The sequence below is a fragment of the Oryzias latipes genome, chromosome 15 (genome assembly GCF_053564925.1).
Source record: "Oryzias latipes strain Hd-rR chromosome 15, Olatipes_Hd-rR_3.1".
Classification (NCBI taxonomy): Eukaryota; Metazoa; Chordata; class Actinopteri; order Beloniformes; family Adrianichthyidae; genus Oryzias; species Oryzias latipes.
In genome coordinates, this window is record NC_136251.1 from 32,012,330 (window position 1) to 32,028,106 (window position 15,777).

The 15,777-nt window shown below is 46.6% G+C and overlaps 2 protein-coding genes across 4 annotated transcripts in view; both read left to right on the forward strand.

Annotated features, from left to right (window-relative positions):
- Nucleotides 1-1,578: 1,578 nt before the first annotated feature.
- On the forward strand, nucleotides 1,579-6,100 carry cacul1 (CDK2 associated cullin domain 1). Its single transcript, XM_004077506.5, has 8 exons — nucleotides 1,579-2,030; nucleotides 2,372-2,498; nucleotides 2,578-2,680; nucleotides 2,754-2,849; nucleotides 2,947-3,049; nucleotides 3,139-3,228; nucleotides 5,039-5,177; nucleotides 5,254-6,100. The coding sequence occupies exons 1-8, from the start codon at nucleotides 1,739-1,741 to the stop codon at nucleotides 5,291-5,293; spliced, it is 990 nt and encodes a 329-aa protein (XP_004077554.1). The 5' UTR covers nucleotides 1,579-1,738; the 3' UTR covers nucleotides 5,294-6,100.
- A 213-nt stretch (nucleotides 6,101-6,313) lies between these two features.
- The window catches only part of mypn (myopalladin), a 30,348-nt gene continuing 20,884 nt past the window's right edge, over nucleotides 6,314-15,777 (forward strand). For 2 of the 3 annotated variants that reach the window (XM_023963237.2, XM_023963238.2), the window contains exons 1-2: nucleotides 6,317-6,496; nucleotides 8,897-9,952. In XM_023963237.2, coding sequence (XP_023819005.1) covers nucleotides 8,901-9,952 — 1,052 coding nt within the window. In that variant the 5' untranslated portion in view covers nucleotides 6,317-6,496; nucleotides 8,897-8,900. Of the gene's footprint in view, nucleotides 6,497-8,896; nucleotides 9,953-15,777 lie in introns of all 3 variants that reach the window. The other variant, XM_023963236.2, reaches the window with a different exon arrangement.

Consider the following 15,777-nt stretch of genomic DNA (forward strand, 5'->3'; position numbering starts at 1 on the left):
ACCACGTATGGATGTTGGAAAAATAAACTTTTTACTTTGATCTAACTTAATTATTTGCTTCAGTTAAGATAAATCAATTATTTTTAGTTAATTCAGCTTAAAAATAACACGTAGTTTTCAGTTATTTTACTTTCATTTAAAGTAATTCAATCAAGTAGGTGTAACTTTGGTGCTGCTGTTAGATTGGCACCGCAAGGGATTCTGGGATATCATTCCCTTTGCCTGTCTGGACGGATTTGGGTCTAAGTGTGGGTTTTTGACCAAATGTGTTTAGTTGTTTAGCTGTTTTACTGTTTTTTACCGAGTTTTTTGTACCGTTATATTTAATTAGTTCTGCAACTTGAGGGAGAGGGAGGGAGAGGAGGATGAGTTTATATAGCACTGAGCAATGAGTATTGATAAATTCAGAGATTATTTATTTATATATGCAAATGTATCAAATCTGCCTTGTGTTGTTCAAGTCATTTTAATGCAGGCTCAAATTTAGACATGAGAGTTCAAGAATTACAATAAATTAAGATGGAAAACTTTAATTGAATTGGAGTAATATTACATTAAGTTAGATAAATATGTAAATTTGAGTTGTAAAAAAATATTTAGTTTGATAGACGTAAGAAATTAGGTTGAATAAATTACTTTTAACCAATTAAATTAATTAAAGTTGGATAAGTTATATGCCTCACAATGGAAATAAGATCAGAAACTCGTGCGTTTACTTTGTTCTTCTTCTACTACAAGCAGAAACTCTTTCTTTTGCTGATGATGCAGCCGTATTACTTTTTTGATGGTCGTATAATCTTCATTTGCCGTCATTAAAATCTCAGACTCCGTCTCACTGAAGCATAGCTCTCTCTTTTCTCCACGCGTTTCCATGGTGACTCTGGAAATCGGCGATCCATTGAGAATGTCTGTACGTACCTGCTGTGCACGTGCATTAACCCAGGGTTACCAAGTCGAGCATAATTACACCAATATCCGGTCTGTTGGAACCGACATACCCAGAGTGAGCATGTTCAGGTGGATTTCAGCCAGAGTTCAGGGTTAAAGTCAGGCTAGTTTAAACATGCTTCCTGGAATACCCCCCTGGAACCATGGCGGTTATCTGATCCAACAACATGGCAAAATCATGAATGAGGCCAAGTGATGCTCACCTCTGGCAGACATCTGGATGTCACCTGAACACACAAACTGAAATTTCACATCAACCTATTTAAAGAAATAACTGGAAATGGCAGATTAGTGATTTTACTGTTGCGAGTAAAATAACGTTTGTGTTTTAAATGTCTTTAGAAATTAACGGTTTAAACTAAAATTGATGAAAGTTGTTCGTTTCTGATGGATGGTTGTCAGACAGATCCTCTGGTTTATTGGAGATACAAATAAATTCTACGTTTTACTAGAGAATACTTTATTCTAAACTCTTCCATATGTTTTTCTTTCTACTTTTATTCTGATTTTTTTTCTTCTTGTTGAAGTAAAGTTTTTATCCATTTATATAAACCAAAAAAATAGAATTTATTTCAATGTATTGCGAGACACTCGTTTCCATTACTACATTTCCCAGCAGCCCCCACAGCCGTACATACTAAAACGAGTGTCGTAAAGTCCTCACCCGTGTCGTAAAGATCGAAATGTACAGCACCACAAACAACTGCCAGTTTGTCTCTTTCTTTATGACTTTTTAACCACAGCCGTGTTTTAGTATGCGTCACGGTTGCTCCTACATTCGTCTGTAAACATGGAGGCCATGGAGTTCGACAGTTTGGACGTGAAAGATGACCTCAACCACAATTACTGCGGCAGCGGTGCTAAAGTCCGCAGGTTCTTGAGCGGAACCGGGTCAGAGGTCTGTCCCACGACGCAGAACCGAGAGCGGCCGACCGCACGCTGGAAGGTCCGCCCCGGTACCGCTGGAGGGTCCAGGCTCATGGATTCCGATACCGACAGCGAAAGCAGCGAGGTCAGCGACGCGGACTGTCCCGGTTCCCCGGCGGCCAAGAAAGTCTCCCCGGATTCAAGCTCCAAGTTCCGTAAGTTCACATGTGAGGAGTTCTGATCCAGACAGACAGGGTTCTGCTGCAGACAGGATTCTGATCCAGACAGACAGGGTTCTGATCCAGACAGAGTTCTGCTGCAGACAGACAGGGTTCTGATCCAGACAGACAGGGTTCTGATCCAGACAGACAGGGTTCTGATCCAGACAGACGGGCTTCTTCCTCTTTCATTAATTTTGCAGCAACGTTTTTCTCTTCAAATCAAACCGTAACTAAACCTGGACTGTACCAACCAGCAGACCTGGTCTGGACTTGGTGTAGACCAGCAGACCAGGTCTGTGATTCTGCTGCTGAGACCCAGATCCCCCTCTCCTCAGTTCTGAATGCCATGGCCGTGGAGGACTACAGGAAGAACCACTGGCCCAACCTGGAGAAGGCCATCGACCGTTTGCTGATCCAGAACCCGGCGGACCACGTCTCCGTTTCCTATGCACAGATCTATGGGTACGTCTGTGGCAGAACCGGGCCGATCCGGCGGGTTTGTATTTTTGTCTGCAGTTCTCAGTTGTGGTTCTGGTTCCAGCTACATCTACAAGTGTGTTTGCCAGCAGCACTCGGAGCTGCTCTACCGCGACCTGACCTCCAAAATCACCACTCACCTGCAGCAGGTTTCCACGCAGCTTCAGGTAGACAGAACCGCAGAGAGAAGTCCACCTAGAACCGCAAAAGTCAGATTAACGGTTCTGCTGAAACCCACAGGCCAGCCCGGCAGAGAACCTAATCGAGAACTTCAACGCTGCTCTGACTCAGTTCACCGCCTCGCTGCAGTGCATCGTTCCCGTCTTCATCTACTTTGTAGGCGTCGTCCTCCTGACCCAATCGGGTCATTTCATTGCCTTAAAAGTGCATCAGTCCTTCGGTTCACCCTCATTTTCTTCTTTCAATGTTTCAGAACAAATTCTACATCGAGTCCAAACTGAACCGAGACCTGAAGGGGGATCTGATGCAGCTGTTTGCTGAGCACGTTGCAGAAAAGCACCTGAGCGCTCTGATGCGTCAGTTTCCCGCCGTCTCGGTTTACCGTCACGTTTTACCTTCAGCATCTTCTGCACGGTTCTAACCAAATGGTTTCTTCCTCCGTCAGATCTGCTCATCACTGCTCACTCCAAGCCTTTCCAGGTGCAGCCGTCCACCATGGCCAGCGTGGTCAAAGGCCTGTACAGCTTTCAGCCGGGTGGGTCATACTCTCCTCGAACACCTCAGAGAGCCTCCAGAAAGTGAAGAGTCCAGCACACAAACCCAAGAAGCCGTCCAGGAAATGCATTCCAAACCCAAAACAACAGGAAATGTCCAAGCTTTTCGGCCTTGCTCTGAAATCCTCCACAGTAGATGAAGCTCCGGAATCCTAACTATGTAGCAACCAAGTCTGGGTCCTGTGCCCGTCCCCAGCCCGGATAGAATACAGGGCGGTGTGAGGAAGGGCATCTGGCGTAAAAATGTCTGCCCAGCCACCTGTGGGGATCAGAGGAAGCTGATTGGCTGTGGCGACCCCTGAAGGGATGTGCTGAAAAGTGAACAACAACTCGTTTCCATTAGAAGATCAATAGATTCAGAACAGAATCTGGATGGGGGGGGGCTGCTGTTTGTCACGTGATGCTGATTAATGGGGGTTTTCTTGACACCAGAAGGGGGGGCATAAGGGTAATGTATAGGGCAGGGGTCGGGAACCTATGGCTCGCGAGCCATATATGGCTCTTTTGATGGTCACATGTGGCTCGCAGACAAATCTTTAATTTTTTCTTTTTCATTAGACCAGTCCTTCTCGGGCGCGATGCGATGGCAGAGGCGCACAGTAGTAGCGGTGCTTGGAGAGAAGGATCTGCGCCAGCATTATCACTTTACTATTATCTATTATTTCACAGAGTTTGTACCAGCCGGAAACCTGTGAATTGCCGTGCCTAAAATTGCGCGCCCCCGTCTCTGAGAAAGAGCGCGCAGTAGCGGGGACGGGATGTGACTGAGAGGGAGAAAGCAGAGGGTGAGGGTGGAGTTGTGGGCTCGGTCAGTAAGGTGAACCGCGCAGGGATTGTAAAAACATAAAACCTGCTGCCCGTCACTCACTGCAGCGTGTGAGTGTGTGTGTTTGGCTCCGCGTCTGCATGTGATCAGTCTGTCTCACATCTACAGAACATTCAGACCTATGATCACGTTTAAAGTCTCAACGCCTGAACGAAGCAGAAACTCACCACGTATCAACCAGACTAGACCATCAACAAAACTACCACGAGAAATACTCATCATTTATTAGCAACAGCATAACAATGTTATTAAAAATAATCCACAGACTTATTGTACTTTAAAAGTGTTGAAATTACATCAAATGCACACATTCACTTGAATATTTAGTTTTAAACATATTGTAGCGGACTGAGTTTAACTTGGCTGTTGGGCCGCGTTAAAAGTTCTGGAGTTCATTGAACGCATCAAGCAGAGATCTGATTGGCTCTCAGTTCTGTCGCTCAGCCTGTTGTTAGTTAATTTGGACCAATGGGGTTCAGCTATGGGCCGAATAAGGGAAATGGGAGGGCTGGAGCGGGAGGGGTAATATAAAGTTGGGAGAAGCGCTCTCGTCTCGGCGGGAGAGATTCAGGAGCTGCTGAATTAATTTACGGCATTTGTTACAGCCTGCATTAACCAGAATAAAGAACCTTAAAAGAGGTTAAGTCTCCGTGTGGGAAAAGGACACTACATTATTGTATGGCTCTTTCGAAATTACATTTAAAAATATGTGGCGTTTATGGCTCTCTTGGCCAAAAAGGTTCCCGACCCCTGGTATAGGGTATGGAAGAAGCTCCGCCTCTCATTGTGACGATTGTTCTGACGCCCACATCGGGTCTGTGAGCTGCTCTCTGTGCTTCACAGACCTGCAGATGGAGGTTCTGTGGTTTATTGCTGACGTCCTGGTTGTGAGTGGAGGATAGAACCGTCAGCATCAGGACCAGCGACTGAAGCTCCTCCCCTAAACGTCTCCTCTTCTCCCTCAGAATGGGCCCACCTGGCTCCTGCCGTCTTCTCTGCCTTCATTCCTCAAATCCACCCTCCGGCGGTGGAGTCTCAGCTGCCGGATTACGCCGCACACGACCAGCAGCTGCAGCTGGAGCTCTCCATGAACGGCTTTCCCCGGTGGGTTTGTGCTCCTCCCTGCTCCTCCCCGCTCCGCCGGAGGCGCACATCCGTAACCGCTCTGCTCCTCTTCCAGGGGGGATCAGTCTCGTAAGCGTACCAGTGAGGACTCCTGATGTCGGAGCGGCTCCTCCACGTCCGTGCCTCCTCCTTCTCCCTAAAACTTGGAACAAAGTTACCGATCCGGCGGTTCTCTTGAATCGAGGCCACGACACTGTGAAGGACAAGCGTGTCAACGTGATGTTGAAACGCGGCGCTGAAGAGCGACTTCCAAAGGAGTGTGACCTTCAGGGACCCTGACACGGTCTCTGCTCCTTCCAAAGGAGATCCGACATGCTGAAGACGCAAAAGTCCTCCCCTTTAACCTGGAAGATGTTTTAGAAGGCGGGGCTAATCCAACCTTCCTGCTGCTGCTGCTACTAAATCATGCATGTTACTCTGGGGCTCCTCACAGAGGAGACCCTGCGCTTCGTGTTGCCTTCACTGCATCGGTAAACCAGATTGTACTGTGTTTCCCAGCTCTGCCAAAGAGGAATGAGTACATGTATGTTTACTTGGTGTGCAGGGCATTCGATTCAAGAGCGAATCGTTAGTTTACTGAGCCGACCGTCCTCTGGTTGGTGTCGGAGGAGGTCTGGAAGCTCTGCATGTGGCATTAACCCAAACCCTTCATCACAGGAAAATCCTCCGTTTAGCTCCTCCTCCTCACATGAAATGGTGGTTTTCTTTCTGGTGCGTTTAGTGTCCCTAACATGCCCCTGTAAATATGTGTTGTGTGTTTTTGGGCTTCACACAGGCTGTGTTGTGTGATCGGACACACTTGAATTGACCTGTTTGTGATCTAACACTGTTTTAAGTGTAGCGGGATGGTAAAGCTTGCTTTTGTGTCATTTTTGAATAAACAAACTAAAAAAGGAAGAAAAGTTGTGATGATTGAGCCAAAACGCAGAAAGAAGTGCGACTGAAGATCCAATCGTCTTCTCTGGAATCGGCATCCGCCGTTACCGTGGCAACGTCAGTCAGCGGACTGTAGTTCTGAGACGGACCGCTGGAGGATGGAATCCCTTTACAGCACGCCCCCCGCGCCCAATGAGGAGGGACACCACCCAGAGGGTCAGGCCCCCCGAAAATAACCCACTACCACTGTGCTGACAAATGTTGCTGCTTTTCCCGGTGACAGGTTAGCGTAGCGGCTCTGCTGCACTTTTGACTGTGAACTACCAGGTTAAGAGCTGAACCGGGACGGCTGAGCAGCCCCAGACCCCCCAGGTGGACCCCTCCCCCCAGCACAGGTGCTCTGCAGGGATCCACAGGTGAAGGTAAAGCTGCCCCTCGTGTCCACTGACGCCCGTTCATGTTGGACGTTGTTCCAGGGGCCGGTCTGCTTCTTCAGAGCTTTGTCCTGTCAGACGGCATGTCGTCATGGTTACGCCTGTGTTGTGTGATTAAGAAGAATCTGTGGGGATAAAGACTGCAGGACTTTCTGTGTTCTTCATGTAAGCGGAGCCTCTCTATTCTTAGCTGTGACTGGCTGGGCTGGATCCTGCTTGCAGCGTAGAAATGTTCTGGACAGCTGCAGCTCTGCTGGAAGGGCACGGCGGCGCTGAGTGTCAGCAGCAAATGTCAGTCCACGTCTCGCTCGTGTCTCATGTCAGAAAACCCTGCAGACGTCACGGCCCAGTGGGTTTGATGTGGGCACGCCGCTGCCAGGATCCCACCTGATCCGGTGTCAGAGGGACCTGGACGCCGTTACCTCTGAAATCACAGCTATTTTTACTGTGTTTGCTGTTGTGACGTTCTGTAACCGGAGCGTTATTGGGACTCGTTTATTTTAAACTGAAAGATTCAAAACTCATTTGATAGGTGGGTGAGGCTGACGGCCTGAAGCGGGAATGAGACTCTGACTCGTTCTGGTATAAAACAACCCAATCACTACTAAGACGTCAAAAACAATGAAAATGTCGTTTTTGACTGCAGATTTGAGATAAATGAAAGGATGCAGAAGCTGGAGCATCTTTAACCCTTGTACTATCCTAGACACTTTGACGTTGGGAGTTGGGTCATCTAGACCCACTAGACAGTGCTCTGAACCTTTTTTCTTCAATGATTTGTGATCTTCACTGGTGTCCATGGATTACATGAAATCTTTCCACCTTTATCCACCTTTGTCATGGTAGGGGGAACACGTCAATGGAAGGGGGGGGGCATCTAAGATAGCACAAGGGTTAAGAAAATAACTGGTGTTCAACTATTGTAGTTCTAATATTTTATGCTTTTATAGTCTTCTAAATGTCCAGTCAAATTATTATGTGAGTTCTTTACTTGCAACTTAATTTGATTGACATCCCCTGCTTTAAGTCATAACAAAATCAAAAGGAGTTTACATGACTTTCAAATTGATGTTAGAATAAAACACCAGATATTTTAATTTATTACAACAAAAAGTTATGTTAACACAACACATCCTGTTTGTTATCTTGACTTAACGTGTTTAAAGCAGCACTTTAACTGGTGTTTTTAGGTGGAAAAGTTGGGTTTTATTTTACATCAGAAAACGGGTCCTTCCATTTATCTCTCTGGATTCTTTCACAGAGATAATTGGAGATCCAGCCAACCACTTGCTTTGATGGTCCAATACGTTCTGTTCCTTCAAATCAGATGCTCAACAGAATCAAATGCCTCACTTGTATGGAGTGAATTAACTCCATACACTTGGGTCATTCAAAACTTTCTCTTTTTCATCAGAGGCAGAACAAACATGGTTCTGGTGCTATGTTTCTTTCTAAATCCTGGTTGAAAATATTCTGAACCTCTTCGAATTCCTTCAGTTGCCTGTTGACTAGACTCTACTTTAGACGGTATTGATAGCTTTGGTCTGTAGTAGTTCAGTGCGGTCGGTCACCTCCTTTTAAAAGTGGACATTAGAAAGCTGATTTCCAGGTTTTAGGAACAGTTGAAGTTGAGAAGGTTCAATGAAAAAGATGTGTGCGTGGTTCCACCATCTGATCTAAAAGATCTGGTCCATGCCACCTTTTAGTGTGCAGGTTTCTTAGCTCCTCAATACTAAAAGGTTGAACATGAAAAGAGGGTTAAACAGAGCTTGGGGGGAAATTCTTGGTGTCAGCATTTATGGCTGTGTCCAATAATGTTCCAGCTGATATAAAGGACTCGATAAAACCGTTCAACATTTTGTGTCTCTCTGATAAGGATGGATTTATCTACACAAGCTGGCAAACACTGCTGTATCCATCGTAGATAGAGATCTTATGACTTTCCAAAAATCTGCTGGATCATTGAGGCTGTCTGCTGTTATAGACAAATATGTTTTTCTGATGACAAACATTTATTTTTTTAACGTTCTGAATATAAGGCAGTTGTCTATCTTACCTGGTGAGCTTAGGGCAGCAGCGTGTCGACATTTAAAGGTCTGCAAAGGAGAAAAATGTTTTTAGCTCAAAAACTGGCCATTATTTCTGTTCAAAAAAACAAGAGCATAAAGACAGATGACCCAAACCTCCTTCAGAATAAATAGATGGTCACAGAGTAAACGACTCCTTCAAGGTTTCATCGCGGAAGCTGGAAGTACGGAAGCTAAAGTTTTCTAAAACATCATTTTTTTAAAGTGTTTGAATGTAATCAAACCAAATATTTGTGGTTTACTATTGTTTTGTGGTTTGTTTTTAATTTTGTTCAGCAGGTATTTTGTGTTTTTCTTCCAGGAAGATGCAGGAGAACAACTTTGAGCAGCCGCCGTCTCTGTCTCAGCTCCTCAGGGAGAGCTACCTCGCTGAGGCCAGAGCCCAGCAGCGCCGCGGGGAGATGAGTCACTCCGATTCGGCATCGTCCCACTTTCAGGTGTTTTTGCCCCTGAAAGGCATAGGTGAGGACGCGGGGGGCCAGCATGACAGCCAATTCCCAGACCTGTCAGCCTTCCTCAGTCAGGAGGAGCTAGATAAGAGCGTCAACCTGGCCCAACAGGCCATCGGAAAAAAGCCTGAAGAGGTGGAGGTCAAAAGCTCGGCATCACCATTAACCTCCTCCAACAGCTTCTTGTCTTCAGGTCTGTCCTCCGCTCCTCCCTCTGTTGTTCTTCCCACTCAGCCTATGGGGCTTTTTTCTGTCGCCTCACCTGAACCGAGCATCGAAGGCCAAAACACAAGGTTCACATCTGAAAGAAAGATGCACAAACCGCTGGCTCGGCAAGATGGTTTGAACCGGAACGTCGGGAATTCTGCTGAAGAGTTCAACAACAGGCAGGCGAAGGCTCCCTACAACCTGGAGACCCAGTCCAAGAAGGAGTTCCTCAACAAAGCAGCAGATTTCATTGAGGAGCTGTCTTCCCTCTTCAAGGCCAACAGCTCCAAACGGGTACGACCCAGAGCGTGCAAGGCCCACAGGAGCCGGGCCCCGAGCAAGGGCCAGGGCGAAGAGACCGGATGTCCCCGCAGCGCTGATGTCAGGGAGCGAGCTGTGATGCCTGTGGAGGAGGAGAAGCAGCAAGGCGGCCCCCCTGTGAGCCACCTCCCAGCTGTTCTGCAGGATTCTGTACATACGGAGGTCCAGCACTGCAGGAGTAAAGAGGAGCGTGATGGAGGAGTTTCCCGGGAGCCAGAGGAGCAGGCCCAATGTTTGGCCTCCACAGACGCTTCATTCCTGTCGGAGACTGTGTGTGAACCTCCTCGTTTTCTTCAGAAACTGAAGAGTAGAGAAGTTCTAGAGGGAACCAAGGTCCAGCTGGACTGCATTGTAGCAGGACATCCTGACCCTGAAGTCCGGTAAGATCACAGAACCAGTGTTCCTGTGCTTTTCAGGGTTTGTCTCTCCGGCAGCGCCGCGAGTGTTCCACATAACCCTACAATGACGTGGAACATCACCGTGTTCCATTTGGCACTATTCATAATTTTTATTAACCGAATTTTAAATACAGCCAGGAACCAAAAGGACTCCGGTTCAGAAAAGAAGAGATTTCAATTCTGTTTTATGCAGATGATGATGTTCTGTTTGCTTCAGAGAAACAAGCCCTTCAGTGTGCATTGAAGCAGGTTGCGGTAGAGTGTGAAACAGCTGGAAATAAACCTAGCATCTCCAAAAACGGTTGTGGTCCTCCACTCTAAAAAGATGGTTCACCCTCTCTGTGTGTGTGGAGAGCTCCTGCTCCAAGTGGAGCAGCTAAAGTATCTTGGGGTGTTGTTCTTCAGCATCAGACTGACTGATGGATGGGTTCAGCTGCTGCAGTAATGCAGGTCCTGTAAAGATGTGTGGTAGTGAAGAAACTAAGCTCAAAGGCTAAGTTCTGGATCACTCTGTCCATCTATGTTCCTACCCCCACCTATGGTCAGGAGCTCTGAGTCAGAACCATTGACTGTATCAGAGAACTGGACTGAGTGAGTGGGACATCACCCATAGGAAATGCCTAACCTCCGGCTCCAGCAAAATGAAGTCAATTCAGTCTCCATTTTTCTGCAACACAAGCGCCGCCATTTGGAGCCAGTCAACAGTGATTGGTCCAAGTCAGTCTGAGTCAACGTTTCTATGGCAACTACCGTCACAAGTCAGCTTGCTGGAAGGCCACACCCCTCCCACTGAAAGCGGCTGGGGAGAATCTGTCAATCGAGGTGGGGACCAGCGGGCACCATGTGCTTTTATTGAGGCGTCTGATTGATCAGTTTGGAACCTTAATAACATGTGATAAAAAAAATCATGAAAAAAAGGTGATTATTACGAAGATATTAGAGAAAGGTATCAGATCCAGAACGGTTCTTCTGACAAATAAAATGACTGCCGAACAGCTGTTTGTTTCTCTATAGATGGTCTGTAGGATCTTAGCTTCTTGGAGCCAGCAGGTACTTCCTGTTTGGAACGCCAGGGAAGAGGGGCCACTCAGTCCAGTTCTCATATACAGGCAATGTTCAGAAATAAAAGGAAATATTCCAGGTCAATATTCCAGTGGCTGCACTGAGTTTCCTTTGTGTGTGTGTGTGTGTGTGTGTGTGTGGGGGGGGGGGGGGGGGGGGGGCTGGAGACTCCTTAGAGATCAGGGATCAGGTGAGCCCCTGGAGGAGGTCAGAATACCTCCTCAACATCCAGGGACCCCAGCTGAGGTGGCTTGGTTATCTCTTTTGGATGCTTCCTGGACACCTCCCTGTGGGGGTCTTGTGGGTATGTCCCACTGGGAGGAGGCCCAGGAAAAGAGCCAGGACATGCTCGAGGGACCATGTCTCTTGGCATGTCCCTGGCACAACTGTACAAAGTTTTGTTGGACAGGAAGGTGTCGGCTTGGACTGCAGCCCCCATGAGCCTGCTATGGATAAATGGGTGTAGCAGATGGATGGAGGCGTGGGTGGGGGTTTTCCTCTTCACGTTTGAAGCTCATAACAAAACTCCTTTCATCTGTACACTGAGATGATCTTTAAGAAAAACATTTGAAAACAGGCAAATCAGGTTTGGTTTGTGGTAGTCAGTGTGTATCAGGTTGGATGTGTTGGTTTGGGGTAGTCGGTGTGTATCAGGCCGGTTGTGTTGGTTTGTGTTAGTCAGTGTGTATCAGGCCGGTTGTGTTGGTTTGTGGTAGTCATTGTGTATCAGACGGGTTGTGTTGGTTTGTGGTAGTCAGTGTGTATCAGGTTGGTTGTGTTGGTTTGTGGTAGTCAGTGTGTATCAGGTTGGTTGTGTTGGTTTGTGGTAGTCAGTGTGTATCAGGCCGGTTGTGTAGGTTTGTGGTAGTCAGTGTGTATCAGGCGGGTTGTGTTGTTTTGTGGTAGTCCGTGTGTATCAGGTTGGGTGTGTTGGTTTGTGTTAGTCGGTGTGTATCAGGCCGGTTGTGTTGGTTTGTGTTAGTCGGTGTGTATCAGGTTGGTTGTGTTGGTTTGTGGTAGTCAGTGTGTATCAGGCTTGTGTTGGTTTGTGTTAGTCAGTGTGTATCAGATTGGTTGTGTTGGTTTGTGGTAGTCAGTGTGTATCGGGTCGGTTGTGTTGGTTTGTTGTAGTCAGTGTGTATCAGGCCGGTTGTGTAGGTTTGTGTTAGTCAGTGTTTATCAGACGGGTTGTGTTTGTTTGTGTTAGTCAGTGTGTATCAGGCCAGTTGTGTTGGTGTGTGGTAGTCAGTTTGTATCAGGCCGGTTGTGTTGGTTTGTGGTAGTCAGTTTGTATCAGGCCGGTTGTGTTGGTTTGTGGTAGTCAGTGTGTATCAGACCGGTTGTGTTGGTTTGTGGTAGTCAGTGTGTATCAGACCGGTTGTGTTGATTTGTGGTAGTCAGTGTGTATCAGGCCGGTTGTGTTGGTTTGTGTTAGTCGGTGTGTATCAGGTTGGTTGTGTTGGTTTGTGGTAGAGTGTGTGTCAGATGGGTTGTGTTGGTTTGTGGTAGTCAGTGTGTATCAGACCGGTTGTGTTGGTTTTTGGTAGTCAGTTTGTATCAGGCCGGTTGTGTTGGTTTGTGTTAGTCGGTGTGTATCAGGGGGGTATTCCAGAAAGCAGGTTATGCTAGCTCCCACGATAAGTTTGAGGCTAAGGAAGTTGATAACCTCAGCTTTAGGTTCCAGAAATGGAGGTATGTTTCAGGGTAGGTCAAGTTGCCATGGCAACTCATGCTCTGAACATAACCTGGTCCGGAGCAGGTTTAGTTGAAGCTTAGTTTGTTTACAGAGAGGTGAAGCAGCATGGCGTGTCCATTTGAAGATGATTTAGTGGATGAAGAAACTCAGATAATACTTTTTCCACCATGAGAGGCTGATAAGACCACATATGGATGTTGGAAAGAGAAACTTTTTTACTTTGATCTAACTTAATTATTTCCTTCAGTTAAGATAAATCATATTTTGTTAGATCACCTTAAAAATAACACGTAATTTTCAGACAATTATTTTCCTTTCATTCAAATTAATTCAATTAAGTAGGTGTAACTTTGGTGCTGCTTGCTGCTGTTAGATCGGCACCGCAAGGGATTCTGGGATATCATTCCCTTTGCCTGTCTGGACGGATTTGGGTTTAAGTGTGGGTTTTTTGCCAAATGTTTTTAGTTTTTTAGCTGTTTTACCGTGTTTTGCCGAGTTACTTTGTCCTACTATGCTTACGTCTCTGCACCATGAGTGAGAGTGAAGGAGAGGATGATGAGTTTATATAACACTCCTACCTTCAACAATTGTAAACAAAATGTCAGAGAAGTCCTTAATGAATTTATTCACTCTGTGCATTTTTTTCACGTCCTTTTAATTGTTATACAAATGAGCATATCTGCCGGCTCAAACTTAGACATATGAGAGTTCAAGAATCATAATTAATTAAGATGGAAAAAAGATTAATTGAATTGGAGTAATGTGACATTTAGTTAGATAAAAAATTTGAGTTAAGTTATATACATATGCGTCACAAGGAAAATGGAAATAAGATCAGAAACTCGTGCGTTTACTTTGTCTGTTCTTCTACTACAAGCAGAAACTCTTTCTTTTGCTGATGCAGCCGTATTACATTTTGATGGACGTATAATCTTCATACGCCGTCATTTAAATCTCTAACCCCGTCTCACTGAAGTGTCGCGCTCTCTTTTTTTCTCCACCCGTTTCCATGGTGACTCCGTAAATCGGCGATCTATTGAGAATGTCTTTATGTATAGCCGCGCACGTGCATTAACCCAGGGTTACCAAGTCGAGCGTAATTACGCCAACTCATATCCGGTCTTTTGGAACCGACATACCCCGAGTAAGCAAGTTCAGGCGGATTTCAGCCAGAGTTCAGGGTTAAAGTCAGGCTAGTTTAAACATGCTTCCTGGAATACCCCCCAGGTTGGTTGTGTTGGTTTGTGGTAGTCAGTTTGTATCAGGTTGGTTGTGTTGGTTTGTGTTAGTCAGTGTGTATCAGGCCGGTTGTGTTGGTTTGTGGTAGTCAGTGTGTATCAGACCGGTTGTGTTGGTTTGTGGTAGTCAGTGTGTATCAGACCGGTTGTGTTGGTTTGTGGTAGTCAGTGTGTATCAGACCGGTTGTGTTGGTTTGTGGTAGTCAGTGTGTATCAGACCGGTTGTGTTGGTTTGTGGTAGTCAGTGTGTATCAGGCCGGTTGTGTTGGTTTGTGGTAGTCAGTGTGTATCAGACCGGTTGTGTTGGTTTGTGGTAGTCAGTTTGTATCAGACCGGTTGTGTTGGTTTGTGGTAGTCAGTGTGTATCAGACCGGTTGTGTTGGTTTGTGGTAGTCAGTGTGTATCAGACCGGTTGTGTTGGTTTGTGGTAGTCAGTGTGTATCAGACCGGTTGTGTTGGTTTGTGGTAGTCAGTGTGTATCAGACCGGTTGTGTTGGTTTGTGGTAGTCAGTGTGTATCAGACCGGTTGTGTTGGTTTGTGGTAGTCAGTGTGTATCAGGCCGGTGTGTTGGTTTGTGGTAGTCAGTGTGTATCAGACCGGTTGTGTTGGTTTGTGGTAGTCAGTGTGTATCAGACCGGTTGTGTTGGTTTGTGGTAGTCCGTGTGTATCAGACCGGTTGTGTTGGTTGGTGGTAGTCAGTGTGTATCAGACCGGTTGTGTTGGTTTGTGGTAGTCAGTTTGTATCAGGCCGGTTGTGTTGGTTTGTGGTAGTCAGTGTGTATCAGACCGGTTGTGTTGCTTTGTGGTAGTCCGTGTGTATCAGACCGGTTGTGTTGGTTTGTGGTAGTCAGTGTGTATCAGACCGGTTGTGTTGGTTTGTGGTAGTCCGTGTGTATCAGGCCGGTTGTGTTGGTTTGTGGTAGTCCGTGTGTATCAGGCCGGTTGTGTTGGTTTGTGGTAGTCCGTGTGTATCAGGCCGGTTGTGTTGGTTTGTTGTAGTCCGTGTGTATCAGGCCGGTTGTGTTGGTTTGTGGTAGCTCAGTGTGTATCAGACCGGTTGTGTTGGTTTGTGGTAGTCCGTGTGTATCAGGCCAGTTGTGTTGGTTTGTGGTAGTCAGTTTGTATCAGGTTGGTTGTGTTGGTTTGTGTTTTGAACCTGCTCTCAGAATGAAGCTCCGTCTCTCTGGAAATCGCTGACAGAGGTGACGATGGCCGACAGCTGATTCTGACCGGCGTGTGTGTTTGTGTAGCCCCACCCACTGCGTGGCCATAACTCAGGCTTCCAGAGCCCTCAGCTCAATAATGGATGTTTTCCTGTCAGATTTCTCATCAACAGACGAGACTTTGAGTGTGTTGATGCAGAAACAGTGGATGAGGTTTCCGTCCCAGACCCTCAGGTTGAAGCAGTCCCGTGGAGGAGCCGTGGGGGGCCTGGTCTTGTTGGTCCTTGTGAACATTGTTCAGCCTCTAACCTAAACTTGTCCAGAGAGAGAATGCAGCTCCAGGCCATTTTTAGACCTCTGGCAGCACGAGCTGAAGCGTGATCACGCAGCTGGCGTAGCCGTGAAGTGAAGCACGAGAGTTTGGTGAGAGGATTTCTGCTGTTTTCTTGTAAAACCAGCTGTTGTTGTGTTGTTGACCTCCTTGTGTGTTTAGATCGTCACTCCTGTTTGTGTGACTTAGTGAGAGATCTCTCTTGTGGTTGTGTAGCTCAGTGATTGTTGTGAGTCTATCTTTGGCACGGTGTGTGGGGTTGGAAGAGTCCGTCCAGAGATCCTGGAGGGAATCTCCTCTCAGATGGAGAGCGGCC